The sequence below is a fragment of the Pagrus pagrus genome (genome assembly GCF_965226575.1).
Source record: "Pagrus pagrus genome assembly, chromosome: 10".
Classification (NCBI taxonomy): Eukaryota; Metazoa; Chordata; class Actinopteri; order Spariformes; family Sparidae; genus Pagrus; species Pagrus pagrus.
The window spans coordinates 1,356,751-1,381,405 of record NC_140194.1 but is presented as its reverse complement, the minus strand read 5'-3'; the positions used below and the strand labels follow the sequence as shown (position 1 = coordinate 1,381,405).

The window sequence follows — 24,655 nt, the reverse complement described above, 5'->3', positions numbered from 1 at the left end:
AACAAACAGTGAGGATAGGTTCAGGATTAAAACCTGATTTACTTGCTCGTGTTCATTCTTGAGTGTGAAACACTCCCCTGAGTCACATGTGAACCAACAGCATTCAGCAGAGGTCTGACAAAGCTCCGCCCTCACCTGACTCACCTGAGACAAACCAGGAAACAGTTTGTCGGAGTGTGTGTGTGTGTGTCTTTAGTACAGACCCACAAACAGACGATCAGATTCACCTTCAGACTGAACTAACAACGTCCTCTGAGTGAGTTCATCTACAGGAGAGAGGAAGAGAAACTACAACACTGCAGATGCTCCACACACTGAAGGTGAGTCTGACCAGAACCAGAACTCAAAGTAAACTTCAGTGAAGTGAAGCAGGAAGTGGAGCTGTGACTGACTGTACTGTCTGCTGTGTTCCCAGCGTCACTCAGAGACTAAATGGCTTCCAGGTTAGAGGAGGATCTCTGGTGTCCGGTGTGTCATGATGTCTTCAGAGAGCCTGTCGTTCTGTCATGTAGCCACAGCTTCTGTAAAGACTGTCTGCAGAGCTGGTGGACAGAGAGACAAACACCTGAGTGTCCAGTTTGTAAGAGAAGATCTTCAAGGGACCATCCACCTTTAAACCTGGTGTTAAAGAACCTGTGTGAGACCTTCTTACAGGAGAGAGATCAGAGAGCTTCAGAGGATCTCTGCAGTCGGCACTCTGAGAAACTCAAACTCTTCTGTCTGGACCATCAGCAGCCGGTGTGTCTCGTCTGCAGAGACTCAGAACAACACACCAACCACACAGTCAGACCCATCGATGAAGCTGCACGACAACACAAGAAGAAACTTCAGGAAACTCTGGAGCCTTTAAAGGAGAAGTTAAAGGTTTTTGAAGAAGTTAAAGTGAAGTTTGATCAGACAGCAGAACACATGAAGGTCCAGGCCCGACACACAGAGAGGCAGATTAAGGAGCAGTTTAAGAAGCTTCACCAGTTTCTAGAAGAGGAAGAGGAGGCCAGGATGGCTGCACTGAGGGAGGAAGAGGAGCAGAAGAGTCAGATGATGAAGGAGAAGATGGAGGCTCTGAACAGAGAGATGGCAGCTCTTTCACACACAGTCAGAGCCACAGAGGAGGAGCTGAGAGCTGAAGACGTCTCATTCCTGCACAACTACAAGGCTGCAGTGGAAAGAGTCCAGCAGCGCCCCCTGCTGGAGGATCCACAGCTGCCCTCAGGAGCTCTGATAGACCAGGCCAAACACCTGGGCAACCTGAGCTTCAACATCTGGAACAAGATGAAGGACATGGTCTCCTACACTCCTGTGGTTCTGGACCCAAACACTGCAAATCCAGAACTCATCCTGTCTGAAGATCTGAGCAGTGTGACAGCAGGAGAGAGACAGCAGCTTCCTGATAATCCAGAGAGGTTTGATGTTTTCTTCTCTGTCCTGGGCTCTGAGGGCTTTAACTCAGGGACTCACAGCTGGGACGTCGAGGTTGGAGACAGTACAGTCTGGATACTGGGTGTGTTAGCAGAGTCTGCTCAGAGGAAGGGAGACATACTGTCTGGATTATGGAGAATAGGGTTATACAAAGGTAAATACTCAGTGCATTCACTACCAGCTCCATCCACTGATCTCGTAGTGCAGAAGAAGCTCCAGAGGATCAGAGTGAATCTGGACTGGAACAGAGGAAAGCTGTCGTTCTCTGATCCTGATACAAACACACACCTACACAGCTTCACACACACTTTCACTGAGAGGATGTTTCCATACATTAACACTGTGGATAAACTGAAGATATCCCCCCTGAAGGTGTGTGTGACAGTGGAACAGAGCAGTTAAAGAAGTGTTTCATCTCTGGAAAGACGACCTTAAATAAAACTGACTCTGTTTTTAACTTGATGCTACATGAGCAGAGAAAACAGAGTCAAAGGGCTGTGGTGTTCACTTCTACAAAAGGGAGAAGAACTACAACACCCAGAGTTCACAGCGCTGCACCGGATTGGACGGGGCTTGGTTTTGGCTCAGAGAAAGTTCTGAAAGAGGAGACAGTGAGGCGGCTGGATGGTGACGAACAATGTTGTGTTGCAGCTGAACGGTGAAAAACTCTAATATCCACCATGTTGTTTCTTTAAAGGTGTTATTGAGAACATTCAGGCTCTAAATGTGGAGCTCCATCTCCTCCTTCCCTCACATTCACGTCACAACACCGCTGTTGTTCCCATCTTCTGCCCCCTCAGGTGGTTGCCAGTTTGTGCACTAGCTAACTTTACTAACACTAGCTGCCTAATGTTTACCTTTTTTCACCACAAACTGGCAACTACCAAGACTGTTGATCAGTGACGACACACACACACGTGATACAAACTGTGTGATACTATTGGCTGACAAACCTCGTTAGAAGCTGAACCGACTGTCAGAATTCTGACACAGAGATAAACAGAACAATTAATTTGGACCTGACAAACATTTTAAAATCATTTATTCACAATCATAATAATGTTTTTAAGGAAAAGAGACTTTTATTCTGCACCTACACCGAGCTCTGTAGACGTTTTATTTTAAAAATGATTTGTCAACATAAAAATGTCGTCAACATGTTGTTTAAATTAAAAATGACAGAATTCGACCCGTTAAGCTGCAGCTGCTCCTCCTGCTGTATCTTTATTCACAAACACATGTTGATTTTTCTGTTGTTGTATTTTTGTTTGACAGTTTGCTTTGTGTTTCTATTGTCGACCTTTTCATGAGTAAAATGATTGCTTAGTTTCTGATAAAGATGTGTGTGTTTATGGAAGTCCAATTTCTTAAAAAAAATTTCTTAAAAAAAATTAAAAGAACACATTTGAAGTAATATTCTGGTAAAAGACCTTAAAAGAAGCTTTTTATTGTATTTTAGTTTTTTTCACAATGACCAGAAACAGAGGTCCCCTCTTAGATAGTGGAGACATTTAGTGCCCTGTTGGCTATATAGACGTGTATGTGTGTGTGAGTGTGTGTCCGTCACTCCTTCATTTATACACTTTTTCTTCTCTTCCTGGCGGGGTTAGGTCTCACACTCTTGCACGACTTCTATCTCACAATCTATTAATTTCATGCACATGCAGCTGGCCACACCAGTGTCAGGTCCACATCCGACTGGGGCGATATACAAAATTTTATATCACAGCCAAATATCACGAAAAAACAATATCATCGTCGTTCGTTCTGCGCTGGGTGCGAAGACGACATGCAGCCTCACTTTAATCCTGGTTCTACATTTTCTCCTGCTTTCAACCTGAATTGGCGAAGTCGTCCATGTCTGTATGTTAAATCGCAGCATGTTTATCGCTACATCAGGTCAATTAACGTGAAGTTACCACTTTGCCTCACAAAAGCTCTGAGTACATTTTCTTTTCAAAATAAGAGCCAGAAGATGTTGTACCAGTTTATACCAGCCGAAGTCTAGTCATCATTTTAGTTTGTCCAAAGCTTCAGTTTATGACCAAACACCTTGTGTTTACCGCTAGAGCTGCTAATTAACCGTAGCATGCTAACACGCAAATAAAACCCTAAAAGAACATTTGACCTGCCAAACATTAGCATGCTAGCAGATGATGATGAAAATAATGTGTAGATGCGACTAGAACTGCTCAGCATAAAAATAAATGATATTAACACTAAGGAATAAATTCAGTGTTCGTTGGCACGACAAAACCAAAACACAGCAGCCAGCCTGACGTAACGCTCCTCCAAAACTTACTGCAGCTGACAAACAGCCTGTAACTTCGTTCCCTGTTGAAAGTAACTTTACAGTGATTTAAGTGCACAGATTACTAACTGACTCCTGACGGCTGCTGGGATCATCTGGGAAACTGTATTCTGTCAGAATCTAATCATCCTGTGGAGACACGGCCAGCTGGACGGAGAACAGCTGTGACTGTACGTGGTCCATCGCTGAGAAGTTGGAAATTTTTTTTAAATTGTGCACAAAAGGATTCACATCAGAGCCGGAAGTATAAGAAAATACATTTATTTACAAAGAGCAGAGTGAACACACACATCATGAACTGATCAGACAGGTTTCATCCCTGAAATCACAACCTGCATCCAAGAACACATACAGAAATGTTTCTTTTGTTACAGAGAATTTGTGATAAATTTAAAATGACATTTGAACAATTCAGCTTTAATCTCATTGTTGTGTAACTTGAGGGCATTTGATGAAAATCTGGAGCTGCAGAGAGCAACAACAGTGTGTGTCTGATCGATAATGATGAGCAAAGTTTCCTGTTCACGCTTCACTCGTCTCTAAAATGTGTCTTTGCGTTACTGTAACACAGCGAGCGTAGTTTGAGGAATCTACACTAAGTTTGGTCTCTGGCTACAACATCCACACAGAGCATCGTTTCTTTCAGTTTCACTTCAGGATAAATCTCTGCTCTACGCTGTGATCATGTTCCAGATGAGCTCTGCAGCTGCACGACACTCAAAAGTTCATCATGTACAGTACATGGACAATTATTCACTGACCTGAAGCCGTTAAAGGACAGAGTGTGTTTTCAGTCATTGTGTTTGTTTTTCATGCTGGAGGACGAACAGCAGCACTCGTCTTCTTCTGAACGAGGACAGAAGCTGTGAAGAAGAATCTGGACCTGCTTCAACAAACACTGATATTCACATCGGACACCGAAGACGACCCGTCAACTCTGATGACATCTCCTCATCAAGTTCACCTGATGACACCTGAGACAGGTGCATTCACTGTATGAGCGTGAAACGAGCATGTGCACCTTTGAATTTAGATTATGTTGATACATATGCTTTTTTTCTCCTTTAAAGGGATAATCCACCAAAAATATAAGCACAGAAAGACTGACATGTTTGTACAGTGCCTAAAACACTCCTGCAGCACAGTGAACGCCTTTTATTTCAGTTTGTTCTCAACACTTTTGCCCAAACAACCGCGTTCGATGTCCTTAATTAACGTAAGAATCGTTTCTGTAGCCTGAAAATGAACGACACACTAACATTGTGTTCATAAGAGCCGTTAATCGGTGCAGGAGAGACTTGTTTCTTGTCTGTATGTAAAAACAATAACTTATTAACGTAGCTTCTTCTAAAATCACAAATCATTTTCACATCTCTGTTTGTGTTCATGCTAATCTCAGCTAATTGTCTCCTGGCTTAGAGTGAACTGAGAGCTGAGAGTGGGATCGATCAGCTCGTGTAGCTGGCTCGTTGCAGATGTGGGAGCGATTCTGCGGGATTTCAGATACGACAAAGACGAACAGCTACTGAGTGTTCATCAATACTTTGGAAGAAATACAGAGAATATGGGATGTATTTTTAAAGGTTACATCTTCAGTGGGTTTGGAGCTGAGGGCCACAGACACAGAGATTGAGGGACGGACATTATTGGTTCAGGTCTGTACAGGAGATCTGTTGACATGAAGACGTCAGCTGTCAGCTCTCCTCCTCCTCCTCCTCCTCCTCCTCCTCCTCCTCCTCAGCTGAAGAAATCTTTGGAAATGGCCTCCACAAAGTTGGGAGCCGACATGAGGATGCCGATGGTGCACAGGATGGTGAAGAGCGAGAACGCGACCAGACACAAGCGATCGATCACCGCTGCAGCGAACTTCCACTCGCTGCAGACCGTCTCCTCCTCGTCCTGGCCGCGGAAACGCCTGGCGATGTACCTCACCTCCTCCAGGATCTGGTTGAGCTCCGCCTCCAGGGCCGAGGCCCCTACTGCTGCTCCTCCTCCTCTTCCTCCGGCTCCGCCCCCTGCCCTCAGCACGTCCTCCTCCCCTCCCACCAGCCGCGAACAGAGGAGCTCAGGTTCAGCTGGCGAGGCGTAGTGCAGCCCCTCCATGCCCCTGAAGCCCACGTACAGGAGGTTTCCGTTGGTGACCTGCGGGTGATGTCGCAGAGAGCCCTGACTGACGCTGAGCTCCAGGCTGGACAGGCTGCCGCGCCGACGCTTGGCCGCGTTGTGGCACGCCAGACGTACCTTTGCCTCGCCGGGACGACGCATCCGCAGGAACCAGGCGCACCAGTTCAACAAGATCACACGAGTCTGAAGAAGAAGAAAAATGGAGAGGAAGATGAGGAGGAGGGAAGGTGAAAGGTGATTAAAAGAAGCAGTGAGAGTTAAATCTCAAGTCTTCATGTTAACGAGGCCAGAAACCACCGTCTGTCACATCCACAGCTGATAGAAGCGATGACCTGATGTGATGTAAGAGCCGCCTGTAGGGAGGAAACACCTGTCCTGATGGAGGCTAATCCACCTGCTGGGAGTCCAACACAGTGACCTGAGCTCTGAATACAAACAGCAAAGATCAGTTCAAAGTCAGAGGACACACACTCAGGACTCATCCTCTGGGAAGCATGAACGTCGAGGACGAAGAAGACAAAGAAGACACAGACGAAGACAAGGACGGAGAAGAAGAAGACGAAGAAGAAAAACAACTTTACAAAATTCAAGTCAAAACTTTTTCTGCATAAATAGTTTGATTAAAATGAATTTATGCAGAAAATGTGTTTGTACATAAGGATTTCATGTGTGACATGTGTGTCTGTGTGTGTGTGTGTGTGTGTGTGTGTGTGTGTGTGTGTGTGTGCGCAGATGAAAATAGAGCATGAATAAAGTGGATCTGCGGCGGCTCAGAAGAAGCTCTCAGAGGAAATCTTCTCCTGCAGTCCAACGTTTCACTTCACACTCAGCTCATTAAACTCGGCTCTGCTGTCGGACCAGCGGCGACGTCCTGCTGCGCTCCGGTCACCTCCGACAACAACCTCGGGTTCAAGTGGGTCAACGTGCAGACGTAAGAAGTGAGAAGCGTCAGAGTTTGATGGTGTTCGTACAAACAGGTTCCTCCTTCTGACTCGGAGAGGAATCACGAGGAAATCACAGACATTGATTCGAAACTAGTTGATTGTGAGAGACACACACTCAGATCTTTTTTCGCTCCAGATCTCTGACGCTCTCAGCTGCTCTCAGCTCCTCTGGCAGCTGCTGGAGACTCTCTGGAGCTGCTGGGAAGCGAAACGAGACAGATTCGTCCTTTCAGCCTCACAGCTTCACCTTCACGGCTCAACAGTCATCCCTCCTCCTCCTCCTCAGCGGGAACATCACATCCATGACACACGTCAGAGCGGGGGAGTCACCCCCAGAGCTAACCCTGACACCACACACACACACACACACACACACACACACACACACACACACAGCTAAGGTAAGAGCTCTGACCTTTGAAATAAATTCAACCTTAATGGAATTTCTCTAGTTTAGCCTCCCACAGGGGAGAGTGTGTGTGTGTGTGTGTGTGTGTGTGTGTGTGTGTGTGTGTGTGTGTCTGTGTGTGTTTGTGTGTGTGTGTGTGTGTACAGTAACATCCAATCAGCTCTCAAAGTGAAGCTCATTCAGAGCGAGAGAGCAGAAACCCGACTGGACTCCTCAGAGACAGATGAACACTGTAGCAACACACAAAGTGGAGAAGAGAACAGGAGGAAGAGGAGGAAGGACTGACCCATCTCGGCATGTGTCCTCCGTCCGGGTCGTGGTGATGATACTGCAGAACCAGAACTGTGGCGATGACCGACAGACCCACGATCACCATGGTGGTCGCGAAGTACTGAGCTGAAACACAAAGGTCAAGTTTATATTCAGTCTTCACGTCCAGAGGAAACTTCACTGCCGCTCAGACGACACATCGGACCAAAGAGGAATCAATGACCATCATTCGGTTGGTTTTTGGGCCGATACTGATGTTAGGGAGTAACAGAGAGTCCGATACACACACATTTTCTCGCAGTGATCCAACACTTGACACAGACATGTAACAGAGGGTTACAGGACATTTTACAGTTAAAAATAAACCTTATCGTCTAAAATGACGTCGGTGCAGTGAAACAGGAAACTTACTGTGAAACATGATAATAATAATAATCATTATAAATCCTACAAAGTATCGTTTCCTGCAGCGTATCGGCAGATATCAACAACATATACACTACAGTACCGATGTAATCTGACAGTCTGTGTCATGTAGAAGTACTCAGATACAACAGTAGTACCACAGTGTAGAAGTACTCAGATACAACAGTAGTACCACAGTGTAGAAGTACTGTTACAGTTAAAAGTCCTGCTTTTGAATGAGGAATGTTTTGCTCTTTCTCAGGTTCATAATGTTTTTCTGGTTTTACAGTTTTACACATCACATCAGTCTCATCCTGTCTCTGTAAGCCCCGCCTCCTGAGTACCCAGCCTGCTCTGATTGGTCAACTCACACACAGCACCACTAACAACAGAGCAGCTGAACCTCACAGTGACAAACCAGCTTCTCGACATACATTATGCAAATGTGAGACATTGTGATGTAGTGTGATGTCACAAAGTCACAGGGTTAGAGGCGGACTACTGACGGGGCGTTTGAGGAGCGAGGAGCGTGGGAGAGAGGAGCGTCTGTTGGTGCAGACAGATAACACACTGAAGGGAGGAACAGAAATGAAAAAGCATAACAGATCTCTGAAAATATGACTTAAAAAGTAAAAGTACAAAAGTGTTGCCTCAAATTACATTTGAAGTAGGAACAGTAACGTACTCATTTTACAGAATGGCCCGTTTCAGAATGATGTGAATGATACTACTGGATTACAGACAGAGGTGACAAAGTGAAACAAAGGAGGAGACGGAGTCCATCCTGCTGATGCCACGTTAACGTGCCAACAAAATGAAAACCGTTCATTTATATTTTCATGTGTTTTGGTTTTGATCAAAATCTCAATAACTCTGTTTCCCTGGCAACAGCTGAGAGTCTGACTAATATCTGAAACAATCATTTCAGTCCAGAAAGGTTCTGATGCAATGAAAATGTCCCCACAAGGTTAAACCTGAGATACGACTCAGCAGCAGGAGAGAAACTCGTCCGCTCAGCTCACTGAAGACAGAAACAGGAGAGAAGTAACAGAGTACAAATACTTTGTTGCTGTCCTGTACCTGAGTATCTCTGAGACTTTCCCTCTCTACATCTGAACACAAACATCTGAACTTTCTCCTCCTCACAGCTTCAAACAGCCTCGTTACTTTAGTTTGATGCATTTGAGGAGAATTATGGATTATTGTTATTTGGCGTCATCGCACGCCGCCTTCCCAACATCACCAGACTGATGTCGACCTATCAGAGCACATCACGCACGGCAGACGCAGCGAGACGAAACAAAGACGTAAAAGACGTGAACAGACAGAGAGGGAGGCTGAATGGGGAGAAAAGGCGTGTTAGTGTCTCGTATCTGCAGAGAGTTTCTTATTTTCTCTCTTTGTTGCTGCTCGGGACGCTTTACCAACCCAACATGTGGCTGTTTGACGTCCTGGGAATGAGACTCAACAATCAACTATCTTTGTGGTGCGTTCAGGAACAGCTGGGACAAATCCTACTGATTCTACCTTTAACTTTAATAGTCTTTGAATTATATTAATATGAATCCATCCACGTAACTTTAACCCTACTTTATTTACATGCTGCTGACAGAGAGGACTCAGGTGATGGAGCGTGAGGTGAAGGTCTCACCTATGAGAGGAACCGAGTCAGACGTCGCCGGCATGATCTCAGCCACCAGCAGCATGAAGACGGTCAGAGAGAGCAGCACTGTGATACCTGCACAGACACAACACCAGGAGTTATACCTTTAAAAATCACCTCACTGTTTAATCCTGAGTGAATTACAGCTGTGAGGACGCCGAGCGCTCTGCTTCTGCATGAAGCTGGATGCTCGCAGCTCTGTGAACAGCTGCTGAGCTCAGGACTGGAACGAAACAGGAGAGGTGGAAGATAAAAGGACGTTCGCTCTGTGATGGAAGGATGAATCCCTGGATGGTACACGGTGATGTGAGTCTGTGTTGTGCTGCCAGCTCCTGTGAAAGTTAGAGAGGAGGAGAATTCACTGATCGCTGCTGCTGAACAGTCTGCAAACAGACAGTTAACCAACCTAACCTTTAACAGACAGCGAGGAGGGAGGTGGTCCTGAATGTATGATGATGCTTTTGAGATTCCTCCTTTAGTCTTATATTATATTATATTACCTTATATTATATCATATCGTGTGGTATCGTATTATATTGCATTATATTATATTGTAGTCCTTTTAGCCCTATGAACTTCTGGTGTGGGTCCAGGTAACGGAACGGTTCCAGGAATATTTTTCACTTTCTTTAACATTGTGAGATTGGACATTTTTCGAGATTTTCATTATTTATTTGGGTGGCTGGTATCTATTAGTGAATCCAAATGGGGCCTTGGTGGAGGTATGCGCTCTAATGAGTGCCTTTCTAGTTCTGTAAGTGTTTGGTAATAACCACTAAGCACATCCACTGAGCAAAACCAGATCCAAAAGACGTCAATTCAACGTATTTGACAACGTAGAAAAGATGTTGCTGATGTCCGAGTGACATCCTTAAAGTGTAAATCATCATCATCAGCTTCAGTCACAGACGACTTTGTTTAAAATTACAGTTTTTATAATGGCCATAATTGACTCCACGCAGCAGAAGCTACAGGACTTAAACCCCGAGCCTCGACCTCAGCAGCCTGCAGGAGGCGTGCACTCTACCAGGTGAGCTATTTATCAGCTATATTAAAGACTTCGGTCACCGGACCTTAGAATATTATCCAACCTGATGAAGGCTGAACATCGAAAAGATCGTCATTTTTTTGACATTATAAGAACTGAAAATAATCTTTATTTGCAGCCCCACAGCAAACACGGGACTCGACCAGGACCTAAACTCATCGCTTATAACAGCGCTGATAAATAACTCTGGGATTACTTGGTCCAGAAGGTTCTGTTTTCCTACAATCCAGAAGCCCGGCTGACAATACAGATGATTTATTGTTCACTGGACCAACGGAGGTCGTCTGAGCCAGCAGCCAGTTGTTGTTTCTGACATTTAGCACTTTCCAGTTTTACACCTCGTCCTGAGTGAAGCTCCAGTCCGGTGGTCAGTCTGTGAGGGGGTGGAGAGGTCAGAGGTCAGATTTACACACCAGCCTCCTCATAAAAGGAACCGGATCAATAAAAACAACAAAATCCTATTAACACACACACACACACACACACACACACACACACACACAAAGGGAAGGTAATTGAGTGTCATCTTCAAGAGTGCATCATAAAACCTGATGACAGACGTGCTGTTGTTTCGGGATCGTGTCTCATTCAGTCGTGTCTCATTTCAAACACTCTGAATATTTCACATTAAACTCGTCTGCAGTCTGAATGAAGAGTGAAGTCCTGAATCTGCTGCCTCGTTAACAGACACTCAGCTGAGGTGAAGACTGATGTCGACGTTCAGCTGCGACTGACTGAGTAAATTACATTTCCAGTGAAAGTGTTTGGATCTGATCTCGGCCTCCGCCAGCTTCAACTTCCTGTTTCAGGATGTTTTGCAGCTGATGAGTATCGACTCAGAGCCGTCAATCATCTGAGGGACTGAATACATCCTGAAGCCGTCTGACAGGCCCAAACACTTTTTGGATGAGGGTAAGTTTAAAGGGCTAGTTCAACAAAATTACCTAAACATATTCTGTTTACTTGCCTCTAGTGCAGTTTTAATTGACCAGCAGCACCACAAACTCACTCACCTCCATCGCATCGGTGTGGAGGCAGAAATCTCAGAGGCAGATATTTCAACACTTGGACACAGAGTGCACGCCTTCAGATCGACAGGTGCGTAGGAGAAGGTCGACAAAGTCAGGAAAAAGACTCCCGCACTAAACTTGGACACATAAAATCAAAACTATCTGAACGGCTACAGTGGGCCGGGACAGAGAAGATGTTTATCTTCTTCTTTAATTCATTTTAATGACGTCGGCTTTTCTTTCCACTTTTCTGATTAAACCAAAAGTATTCAGAATCTTTTTTTCGTTGAAAGACACGAGATCGCTGCTAAAAACATTGAGCACCAACGTTTTGGGCCTCCAAAACTGTGTCTGAGGGAACGTTTCACCGCTTCCTGTCTCATCAGCTCTTATTCTGGAGTGTGCTGTGTATCATCCGAGGCCGCTCGTCTTGTGTCGGTCAATTCATTTATAGATTTAACTAGATTACATGTTTGCTTTGATAGATGGACCCTACAGTGCACTTCATCATGTTTTATCAACTGTTGGGGAAATCAAGAGGGCACCAGGAGGGTGATCGCAAAAATACTTTCTGATTCTGAAAAAAAATTAGCTGTCAAATCAGGAATATTTCTAAGATCAGATGATTATTTTCCCTGAATATCTACCTGCATGCAGGTACACATGAAGGCTCGCTCACGTATCCTGCGTCCACATGGAGCATACGTTGCAATATTGCGACAATAAGCTAACGTGTGCCATCTAGTGGTATCCTCCAGTAACATGCAGTATACAGGCAAGTTATTGAACAACTACATTCACCACGCAGCCGGTTGTCTACGTGAACGTGTGGTTTAACAGCCAGTATATACCCGCCGAAAGTCTTAGTTTCAGATGGTTGTACACAAATGAAAACACAAATATGAATACTGTGTTATATTTCTACAGACTGGACCTTTAAGAGTCTAACGACTTACAGGTGGGGGTCATACTGTATTACATTTATGGATCAGGTGTTTTTAGTTTCAACTGGAAGTAAAAAAATATTTTTGTATTTCTGAAGGAAAAGTTTTAAAGCTTCACTTCAGTGTGAACACAGCTGACGGGCCGGCAGCTGCTGCATGGACCATATAATACAGTTGTCATGGCGAGCGCCAGTCAGTGTCAATAAAGTTTTACACAGTGTGTCCTCACCCAGCGAGATCTTCTCCCCGGAGTCGGCCGGCAGCAGGAAGACGAGGAGTGCGAGGGTGGAGATGAGGACGCAGGGGATGAGGAGGTTGAGTCCGTAGTAGAGCGTCCTCCTCCTCATCACCACGGTGAAGGTCACGTCGGGGTACGGCTCCTTACAGCAGTCGTAGAAACGCTCGTTCCTCCGTCCAGGAACCTCTGCAAGCAAAACGCCCACAACGCAGTCAGACACGGAGCAGGACCACCGCTGACCCACACTGACGTTCTGGAGGCAGTGAAACTGATGCCACCATGACAAATATTATTTATTCAGCTTTTAAAGATTTTCACCCAACAAGATCATTTTAAGGTGATGAAATATTTTTATCGTTACAACACAATAAAAAGAACAGAGGGCTGTGGCTCAGGAGGTGGAGCGGGTCGTTCAGTGATTGGACGGTTGCTGCATGTCGAAGTGTCCTTGAGCAAGATACTGAACCCTGAATCGCAGGTCGGCACCTCGCATGGCAGCCGCTGCCATCAGTGTATGAATGTGCGTGTGAATGGGTGAATGTGACAAGTGTTGTGAAGCGCTTTGAGCGGTCAGTCGACTGGAAAATATAGAAACACAAGTCTATTTACCATTTAAAAAAAAAAAAGAGGTACGCAACGGCAGCAGGAGCCTCGCTGAAACTGCACTCCAAACAGACTATAAACTCATTTATTTCATTTTATCACATGCAAAAGTTATAAATATACACATCACAATAAAAATAAATACCTTAAATTTTGAATTTAAACTAATTTGCCTGTGCTTAGCAAAGTGTGGTGAACCTGAACGTGACGTGGCGGCCGACGTGAACTCGTCAGCTAACGGACACAGTGGGATTCGGACTCTTCAGTCGCTGATTTAAAAGCAGCAAAGAAAAAACAGCCCAGAGGCAAGCGATGCTGGCCCTGACAGGTCCGATGGACTCGATGCTGAAGAGAAGTCGGAGTCAGCAACAAAGGAGAAAAGACGTCTCCAGGCTAGCTTCAGCTGTCGTACACCAGGTGGCTGTTTTATTGTTTTTGTTGGTGGAAATCTGGTTTTACATGTTCTGAGAAGTTTGGGAATCTCTGGTGTAAAGTCCAGTATGAAGCGTCACATTGATACAAAGTTTTTCTGTCATGTTGATTCAATGTGTAGAAATTAAACAACTAGATGTTTGATTTTTTTCAGACGACAGATTTAACCTACTTGAAATGTTTAATACCTGAATAATATAAACACATTATGTTAATTTATAATTCACAATTATTAAATTTAATCAAAGTTCAACATAACAGAAAAACTTTGATTAAATGTGACACTTTACTTTGATCTTAGGTTATAAAGTCAGACAGCCCGGCTCATCAGAACAGTGAGCATAAAGTTTATTTAAGTCTTATGACCCATATTAACACACACACGATATCGCCGTCAACAGTGAGTTTTTTAAATGTTTTAACAATAAAAAATTACATCATGTATGTTACTTCACTAAAGTTATATAAGTAACGTAGGTATTTCAACCCAACACACGTTTTTTCTGAAACCTAACCAAACGCATGACAAACGTCCGTCGCCTCTCGCTTTTGACTATTTGTAGAAATTAGATGGAAAACTCACCTGTAATTAAAATACGTACAGTCAATACGATTCTCCTTTTACAAGCTACAACATATCTTTCACATCTTTTACCGTATCACAAAACTTCAACATATTTTTTTAAAATAAGAAATTTCTGGTTATAATAAAATGAAAAAACAAGAGAAAGATCCAGTCAGCGGCTTCAGAGAGACACAATCATATCAGATGACCAATCAGTTATATTACAAATGAATTAAAAATAAGTTTCCGTCTTTGAAATAACTAAATAATTAACAGACTAAAACTTCAAGCTTCTGATGGATTGTTTCTGTAACAGAAGATCAGACACATATTCTGAACTATATAACGATTCATAAACCAGCAGCAGATTAGAGGCAGTGCAGAGATCAGAGGACCTGACTGATCTCCAGCTTTCTGTCTTTAATGAGACTTGCAGCTGTTTGAAAGTTTGACAGAAAACTGTCACAGAAGAAAAATCTACAGCTTTCAAAGCCCCATTACAGATAGACTTAAAATACATAGAAATAAATAGAAATGATAAATGACACTGAAAATGTAGGTTAGGGGGGATTTTCTCACAGGAGCTGCTCGACCTGCAGGCCATTTCATCCCAAATGGCTCAGAAATGTAATTTATTCCTCCACAGGAGAGGTATTTAAACGCCTCACACAAAGTCAAATCCTCCCTGAGCTGCTGCAGGGAGGCATGAAGCCCGCCGAGGACGACTGACAGTAATGAGGCCCGCTCAGGCTTTATTACTGGAATAATAATGTCACTATAATGTTTGTGTCAGTGATGGATTCATAAAAAAAAAAATCCAAATCCAAAAATGGGATGGATTCAAATAAACACACATGGCGACAGGAAAATAACCACCAGAAGCAACAGAGGTTTTCTTTCTTTCTATCATCCGTCTTTATTCCTCACAGGGAGATTTGTTCCATCAACTGTCTGGATGCTGTGACCTTTGACCCCTCACCACACCGCTGAGCACAGAGGACATTCACTGGATAAGACGATCTTTGAAGTGTTCAATCTAAAACTTGTAAGTAACTGACCGTGGTTCTGAGGTGCCGGCCTCTCCTCTTCAGAAAAACAACCACATGCACAGAGCTCATTATGACCCATAGTCTTGTTAGGCGGCGACCTCTAGTGGCTGTGGTAGTTACTATGGCAGCAAAGGAGGAAGTCAGGAGATGAAGTGTAAAGAGCAGCAAAGTTCTGGAGGAGGACGGGGTGGACGCTCGGGTCAAACAAGCACAGGACTTCAACCCAGGAGTGGAGTTATTCAAACTGACTGACTGTGAAGGAGTTTTCCTTCTTTGGGTAAAATGTGCTCGGACTCAGACTCTTCAGGCGCCGACACACCAAACTGATACCTCACTCCGCCTCACTTCTCCTGTGTCTCCGCCAAAAGGCTGCACTTGAACACAACACAAAAACTACATCCGACTAATGGAGAATTGTGTGACCTGAGGATCACACAACAGGACACTAGATGAGTGAAGAGTGATCGCTTGTGCGTCTGGTAAGGGTTAAATACTCCCCGGTCAGGAAGTGGCCTTCAGGATCAGTCTGGCACTAACATGTTGTTCTCACTTGTGTTGCTTTTGTGCCAAATCTCCTCAATTGAACTTCAATAAATGTTTTAGTTTAGTACATCCTGTCACCTGAACCTTCTTCAGTAACGAGCTGATAAGAAGAATTTCCTCGCAAATTGGCGTCACGAACGGGATCCCAAGAGACCAAAAACTGCAAGTGCAAATTACTTTCATTTAACCTTGCCGTGTCTTTGTTTGACGGGTCATAAAGAAACTATATTTGTTGCAATTTGGCGTCTGTGAACATGTCAGAAACATACAGAACTAATTACATACGTACGTCCCAACATGAGTTAAGTTACGTAAGAAACAATATGGAGCTGAAGAGGTGTGAGTGGAGTGAAGTGGTGACCAAAACCTGAGCACTGTCGGCTCAGTATACAGCCTACACTGAACATTAGGCAGCCACGTTCATGAGACTGCTGATATTTAAAAGGTTTATTTTGGCCTCAGTGAGTCCTCTATTTAACTTCCACTTCCTCTTTTTCTGGTTATTTTACTGATAAATTGGTGGAAGAAGTGGCAGATAAAACCCCCCTGCCTCTACGTTATCCTTCTGCATAAGAGTGCAGCATGCCTGGCTGCCTTTCATTTGCCTGTACGTCGCTACATTGCTCACTACATTGGTTTTATTCTCTGCTATAGGTGATGGGGGGGAGGGGCGGAGGGGTAAATGGGAAACATGCTGCTGAGATTTTCAATTAAGTTCCCTCTGAACGGCCCATTGGCTGAACAGCGTCTCTGGAGGAAGCTCGTTTTCATTCTCTGCTATCGTCTCTTTCCATTTCATACTCTCTTTCATCAGCCGCCGCAAACAGACGAGCTCCAGCTCCCCTGAGACCGAGGGCGATCCTGCACTCGTCATTAGCTCCAACAGCCTCTGCTGCGCTCTGTGGTTCTGAACTGTGTGTTGACTCTACACATCGACAGCAGGATCCAGAAATGACATTTTAATGCTGCAGACGCGTTGTTGTTCGAAGGAATCGTAACAGTTTGGAAAACACACTTAAAACACTTTGTTTGTGAGGAGGAAATGACTGTTGACTGGTTAGATTAGCTTAGCAAAAAGACTGGAAGCAGCAGGAAACAGCTAACCTGTCTTTGTCCAAAAGTTACAAAATACTAAGATTTAAATAACAGGAGCTGGAGATGAAACTTTTTACAAATGCCTCCCAAAAGACCATCCAACACCTGACTGTGGCTAATGTCTTCTGATGCTGATAGTGGAAATTGTTTGTGTAATTTTCATGCACACGAATAAAAGAGGTCACAACCCGATCACCAGAATACATGTGAGCCAAGTACGTTTCTGCAAAACTACAGAAGGTTCAACCTGCTTCTTTATGTTGAAACTTTTCTTCCGTTTAGTCTGAAGTGTATTTTTCTTTCTCGTCACGACGCTCTGCTTCTGCTTTGTTTAGGTGTAGGCGCAGAAACCACTTGGTTGGAGTTTGGCTTTAAATGCCTGTTTTGGTCACCACGATCACAGATGGACGTGGTCCTACTTCACCTGAAAAACAGCTGGAGGTGTCTCCAGGTGTCCTAAAAATATCCAGTGGTCCAACTCGATCTGCGGTCGGCTGTTTGGCAGCCTCGATGGCTGTAACGCTGCCACCTTCCCTCCACCTCCTGCTGTGACAGGTGGCTGATGGGCCTATATTGTGAATCTGATACGCCACATTTGGTACAAATGTCAACCTTGGACATTGATCGGTTTGCAGAAACCTCAACTACCGACTTAATGTCCTCGCCAGGATAAAATGTTGGCATTTTATGTTTCTGCAAATTCTGGATACATTCAAGTTTCTATGTGCTGAACTGCCATTTCAGCAACACGTGTCATATTAAGTCCACATTACATGTACAGTGTATGATGAGGAGGCGATGGCGGTGGAGTAAGAGCTGAACGAGACGCCTGCCAACCCAGTGAGCACTGTTCAAGTCTGTGTTTCAACATTTGTAAGCGTGATCACTGGATATTTTAAAAGAGACGTCAGGACTTTGTCCAGCTGTGTTTGTGGTAAAAAACAAGCCAAAAAATGATCTTTCACAATCCTATCAGGATAGAAAATTAAAAATCAGACTGATGTTGCTCCAAAACAGTTTTTGTTGAGTGAGATGTTTCACTGCTGGTCAACAGGCTGTAACTCAGAGAGGTCAGACACCAGTAAAATGATCTCCGGTGTTACTCTGTTGGCTTTCTGCGTCACACGGAGAGTGTCACACCTGTCAGCATTAGGCTGTGAGAAAGAGGAAGATCTCTTGAGGAGCTAATTTCTCACTTGTTAGGATGAAGATGCATGAGGCCGAAACAACGAGCTGTAAATCTCACATGTAATCCTATGAGAACTAAAGGACTAAATGCAGCTTTATGACTTTGTTAAAACATTAAACTCTCATCTGTTCAGGAGGTTTCTGCTCGCAGCATCGCAGGATAAAGTCAAAGCAGTAGAGGGAGTGAAAGCTGAAGTTTGACCATATAAATGTCACTCGTTGGTCACGCTTTGTTTGCGTGATCTGGCATTTGTGGGCGGCTGATGGTATTTGTCCTGCAGGCGGCGGCGGTGGCGGCGGCGGCGGCGGCGGCTCCCATCAGCCTTCAGCTCCAGTGAGCTTCTCGCAGCTGCAGCAGCAGGAGGATTTAATTACCAACAGATTAATGCTGGATGGGAGCGCTGATATGAAACCCTGCTCAGCACAGACGGGTTGTTCTGCCTCTGAGCCGCTCCATGCTCACAGGTTTTAACGGCCCAGTCTGCAGGCCGCCGCGCTCGGCTCTAACATTTACAAACCAGCGCTGTCGGGGAGAAAACTCCTAAATGTGAGATTATCAGGAACTAATTAAAACAACTGTTTTTGTTTTGCCAGGAACCTCGGTCACGCTCGGTCGTCTCAGCCGGGGATCTGACCGTGAAATGAGCTTCTGAAGTTTCTTCCCTCAAGATTTTCTCGGGAGAGTCTCGTCCTCCACCCTGATGGATCAGTTAGACAGCCTTTAGTGAGTTGTGAATTATTAAGTGGAGTTTTCTTGTTTCTTTGTCCCTCTTTTTATTCTTGTCCCTCTCTCCGAGGACACAAGGCTTATCTGTCCAGCCCTGTCCACAGAAACAGTTTAAAATTAGCATTAAACGTATAAAGTCCTTAGACTTCTGAACTGACGACCGAGCGGCTTCACTCCTCAGACTGTGAAGCTCCTGAACTCATCCTCAACCCTCCAACATACGCGATAGTTTTCTTTTTTTAACGCACGCATTTCATTCTATTACCCTGGTGTTGTAAATAAATATTAAATGAACCGACCAAAAGTATGTGGACATGTGTTGAAACGTGGTTACGACAAAGATACTGTCTCATCATGATAACCGTCCACATAAACTATAAAGAAATGTTTGTTCCCAGTTGGTGAAGAACTCATACTCATACTACGTCATACTTCTGCTTTGACACAAGGTGTCTCATTAATCATTTCATTTAGGTTTAGTATAGAGGAAATGAATTCAGGAATTTAATAACCAGGGATTTCAGTGTCGTCTAAAACATTTTGTTTTGTTCACAAACTAAAGATAATCAGTTTACTCTCATAGATGAAGACAGAAACCAGAAGATATTCACAGTTGAGAAGCTGAAATAGCTGAATTTGGACATTTTCTTCTTAAAAAATGACTCAAAATTATGAATTGATTATCAAAATAGTTGGCAATTAATTTAATTAATCAGCTGGCTGATTGTTCCAGCTCCACTTCAGACGAAACGTGGAATCATCACCGAACTTGAAACTGTAAAAGTGTTGCGACAGACCAGTCACAGAAAGAAAATACATGACGTCCAAATAAAAACGTTTCTCCTGCTCTTACCCACGAGGTCCCACTCTCCGTTGGCGATGTATCCGGTCACATCAGCCTCGATCATCTGCAGGTCCAGAGACCAGCCGCCATACGTCCACGAGCCGAACTTCAGGTCGCAGCGCTGCACGTCGAACGGAAACCAGCGAACGTCGATGTAACAGGTGCTCTTAAATATTCCTGAAGGAAAGAGTGAGAGGACGAGTTGAAAAGCTGTGTGGAGGAGGTGAAGAGATAAAACTTGTGGGGGGAAAATGACAAAAACAAGGTCAACAAGTTTAGAAAAAGGAGCAAGAAGATGAAAATACTGTTTGTGTGTCGGCTGAAGATCCACAACAACTCAAACCACTGAGAGAAGTAAAAAAACAGAGAAATTCATAAAAAAGATAAAGATCCAGAAGTTGAGAGGAAATAAATCTGACTTTGACTTTGAACACAGAAGTCGTAACACTAAGTCCTCGAGACAGACGGCGAGCTGCGAGGACAAACTGTATTTGGAAAAGCAGATAAACAGTAAAGTTTATTTTCGCTGGTAAACAGGAAGCTGCATCTGCTCTCGCTCGGGACGACCGTGTTTGAGGTTTCCATTAAGTTTGTGAGGATCAGCTGGTAAATTCAATCTGATCCCAAACCAGCTGCTGCCTCCGAAGACGAATGAAAGTTTAATGATCCCTGAGAAGAAATCAGGAACATCAACAAGATACGGCAACGAAAATAAAATATTAAGAACTCAGCTAACTGAATGAACATACACAGAAGTGAGGGGGATGTGATGAAGTGGAAAACGAACCGAAAAATATGCATTAATGTTTTATTACAAGCAGTAAATAAAGAATAACTTCCATTTGAACTCATTCAAAATGTAAATAATGTACTCTGGCTGTAATATATACAGAAAATGTTTGATATATGTATCTTTATTCTGTGTCTAAAAAACATGATGTTGAGGGAGGTGGATTAAAGACAACAACTCCCATGATCCCACACTCCTCATGTCTTTTGTTTTCATTTGATTGACGGACCGCCAGCAGCAGAAACTAAAAACACCTGTTTTTAGAATGGAGTTTGGTTGAGAAGGTGTTTATATGTTAATAATTCACATGAGCTGAGCTGTTTTCTGGAGTAAAAGGTCGTGTAATAATCAAAAACAGCGATCAGGATCGAGACTAAAACACGTGGACGTACAAAATTATGTTCGCTTTGCTTATTTTCATATTAATGTCCCATAAATGTTCTTAGTCGCTGCTGAAGCTCGTCTCTGCGATCACCGTCCTCCCAGCAACACCCCACCTCGCACTCATCAATGTCAGCTGTCGGCAGTAATAGAGCTGTTACGACTTTTATTGGCTATTGATTTCTGATCAGCTGATGGAAAAGGCCCCGGTTAAAAGTCATGATGAGTCTCAGGTCGTCAATCAGGACAATAACTCCTCCTGACCTCCTCCTGTTGACCTCATGACCTCCTGTCGACCCCCTGCCCCCCTCAGACCTCGTAAAGCTGCAGGCTCTCAGGTTTGATGGAGTCGTTCACCAAAACCCATCTGAGGAAGTGTGGCCTTTATTAGGAGTTGTAACAACGCTAAGGACTTAATTAATCTGTCGATATATAATGAGATTAAAAAGCCATAATTTATCAGAGCGATGAATGAATGATCCTGTGGGTGAGTTACCTGGAGGCAGGTACTGGCAGTAGCCGGTGGAGTTGACGAGGATGTTGGTGTGGAAGGAGGCGTCGAACCTTTCATCAGCGCTGTGGAGGGAGACAGATTGACAGTCAGCGTCCGTCAGGGTCAGACAGTGTCGAGTATATCATAGTTTCATCAAGGCTACAGCTGATCGCACACAATCACCTGCAGCTCTCACTTCATCTGAACCTCCTCTGACCAGCGGTGAGGAGCAGAGACATCCTGTTCAACCTGCACGTTCATTCATGTCCTCACTTTCTAATAAATCCTAACTTTTGAAATGTGTCAAGGTCTAAAACTCATCAACGAGTATTCACACACACACACACACACACACACACAGACACACACACACACAGACGGGACACGTTATAACTCATCACTCGTCAGGAACAACCCCGAGGACGCAAAAGGTGAATATTTAAAAAACTACGACGCCTCGCTTTCTGAATGACAATGTAAGAGTTTATTCAAAAGCATATTAAAATCTGTCCGCAACAAATATCAACATCACACACACACACACACACACACACACACACACACACACACACACACACACACACACACAAGGCCATAGCTTCCTGCCACAGACAGGATTTATCACTCTGACGTCTTCAACATGATTTCTCGTCTCCTCCAGCAGACTCAGGTTTCAGCCTGATCCCTGCAGCTCTCTGCCTTTAATGAAACGTGTCTGAAGACACAGCTGATCTGTTGTCTTCGTCATATTTAAACCAATAACATAATGTTTTCCTCTTCATCTTGTTTGGATTGCAGCTGAACTTCTTTGACTAAATAAACATGTTTGTGTTCTGATGTTGAGGAAAAGGCTGAGATCTGTTTACTCCCCAGAATAAAGTGTTATATATGATGACATGTTCAAACAACACGTGTAATATCCTCGTCAGCATCACGTGTTCAGACGTGGTAGAAAGTTTACATCAACAGCTCTCATCTTTCTGTCACTTTGTCGCAGTAACATTCATGAAGTCTGGTTCAATAATTAATTTATTTCAGGTCTTCTGAAAACGTCAGGTGCAGACTAAAGTCCGGACTTTGATGAGCTCTGCAGCAAAGATCTGTGAAACATCTCCGCTCTCTGAATCACCTTCACACCAGGCGCTTGTCTGTCTGGAAGTTTGGACGTTGAAACTGAAGGCTCGCCTGTTGGCCTTAAATAACGACGTTACTTCTGTAACCTTCTAAAGGATCCGGATCAAAATGGTTACTCACAAATATCAATATCAGTAAAACCCTAAAAATATATGTCGGACTACAGAAGGAACACGCTGGGATCCTCAGGACTGCAGCTGGAGATAACGGCCATCAGGGTTTCCAACATGTTAAAGAAACAACTTAGTCATCACTTTTCTTTAGATCTCCATAAACTGGACTTCCAGAGAGGCTGAGAGGGAAAACTCAGAAGTGAACTACAGTAAGTTTGCTGTAGAAGTTGACCCGGTGCCCAATAATAACTCAAAGTCAGAGTCCGGGCCTGTTCATCGGCCCCTCTCATTAAAGCCAGCGGGTCAATATTCCCTCTGACAGTACCGCCCCCCCCCCCCCCACGCCAGGATCAAGCTTTTGCTCGGTTAATGAGCCGAGATGCTCGTCAGCACCCAGCAGAGAGCCTCCCACAGCCGGCAGCTCTGATGTGTGTGTTAACTGTGAGGTATTAATCCCGACAGGGAGCGAGAACGCGTCCTCAGCGCTGATAACGGGAGGGAATTAGCTGAATTAGCTTGTTTACTGAGTCACGACCGAGGGATGAGAATAAACCGTGAACTAAATGAGTTGTGTTTGAACTCGTTCAGAGCGACGCACCGTGAACTCAAACATCCTCAATCCAACCAGCGACTAATTGATCCTGTTGTTCCGTCTCCGCTCTGACGTTAAGTTCACAGAAGAAAAACGCTCCTCTGAGCCGACGCTCAGAAAGTTAAGAAAGTGAAACTCTGAATGTTGAAGAACAAAACGATCAGTGATGTGAAGAGCAGTGTGTTCTGGTGACCAGCTGACGGGTGATTTATGACTGATATGAGCCTGTTAATCAATCAGATCCTGTAGATAAGGACCTGAGAATACTGAAACTAAACATGTTTATGCAGGAGAAACGTCATGTTTGTCTGTTTAAGTAGCTTAAATGTTTATTATACTGGTGAAAGCTCCAGAGCGAGCAGGTAAGCAGCCCTCGAGTTTCATTAAGATAACAACACTTCACCATGACTGTGCTACGGAAGCCCAGAGAGACAAGATAGAAGAAAAAAACAAACTTTTACGAGGATAAACTTCCAAAGCTGCTTTTTTTCCATACGTAAAAAGGGTTTGAATAAAAAGGTGAGAGAAAGTTACTTTTCTTTTTTGAAAAGTTAAACATGTTTCTGTCAGGATCATTTTGTTGTTGTCAAACGTTTTTCGTCTGAAGAGCTTCACTGCCACATCGAGCTGAAAGCTTTCATGTTTTCTTTCTTTCTTTTCTTTGTTTGCTTTTAATTTCTCCATGAGCCCTGGACACCAGGCACAAACAGCCACGTTATATCACATCACTGTCATTGCTAATCTGCTTCTAGCTATGCTAACGTTAGCGGTTTGCAAACTAGACAATGAGCAAAAAACACTGAAGGGACATGATTATATTATATTATATTATATTCACACAAGAGAAGAACACTTTGGATTTGGATTTTGCTTAAAATAACTGTGTTACAAATGTAACTTAGTGCATTAAAATAACTCAACATTGACTTTTTCTTTCACAAACAGCAGCCAGTCAGTCAGCTGGGCGACCTGAGTTCCTCCTTTGCAGGTGTAATAACCACTTCAGGTACGAGACGGTCGAGAAACGTAAACACGAGTTTTCAGCTGACGTAGCTTCGACACACTTCAGGTTCATGAACGAGTGTCTCGGCCGTGATAACGTGCAGCAGCAGCGAGGTCGCGCACCTGTTGTACAGCAGGATGTCGGGCCTCCAGATCTGGCTGTCGGGGAACCTGACGTTGGCCACGCCGGGATAGTCGGACGCGTTCCACTGCAGGTAGAAATCTGTCCAGTACTGCAAACACACACAAAACACACACAAAACACACACGTTAATGCTGAACTACACACCGACACTGCCTCTCCCCAAAAACACACTCT

The 24,655-nt window shown here is 44.1% G+C and overlaps 2 protein-coding genes across 2 annotated transcripts in view; one reads left to right on the top strand and one right to left on the bottom strand.

The window, feature by feature from the left end:
• Nucleotides 1-432: 432 nt before the first annotated feature.
• Nucleotides 433-1,821, top strand: LOC311263717 (nuclear factor 7, brain-like; the record flags this gene model as incomplete). Its single annotated transcript, XM_084363986.1, has 1 exon — nt 433-1,821. The coding sequence occupies one exon, from the start codon at nt 433-435 to the stop codon at nt 1,819-1,821; it is 1,389 nt and encodes a 462-aa protein (XP_084220112.1).
• Nucleotides 1,822-5,439: 3,618 nt separating this feature from the next.
• LOC311263982 (neuronal acetylcholine receptor subunit alpha-7) overlaps nt 5,440-24,655 on the bottom strand; it is a 33,004-nt gene continuing 13,788 nt past the window's right edge. Inside the window, exons 4-10 of the mRNA XM_084364457.1 lie at nt 24,460-24,569; nt 21,499-21,578; nt 19,841-20,008; nt 12,777-12,971; nt 9,534-9,620; nt 7,494-7,603; nt 5,440-6,037 (exon numbers count right to left, since the gene is read on the bottom strand). Coding sequence (XP_084220583.1) covers nt 5,468-6,037; nt 7,494-7,603; nt 9,534-9,620; nt 12,777-12,971; nt 19,841-20,008; nt 21,499-21,578; nt 24,460-24,569 — 1,320 coding nt within the window. The 3' untranslated portion in view covers nt 5,440-5,467. The remainder of the gene's footprint in view (nt 6,038-7,493; nt 7,604-9,533; nt 9,621-12,776; nt 12,972-19,840; nt 20,009-21,498; nt 21,579-24,459; nt 24,570-24,655) is intronic.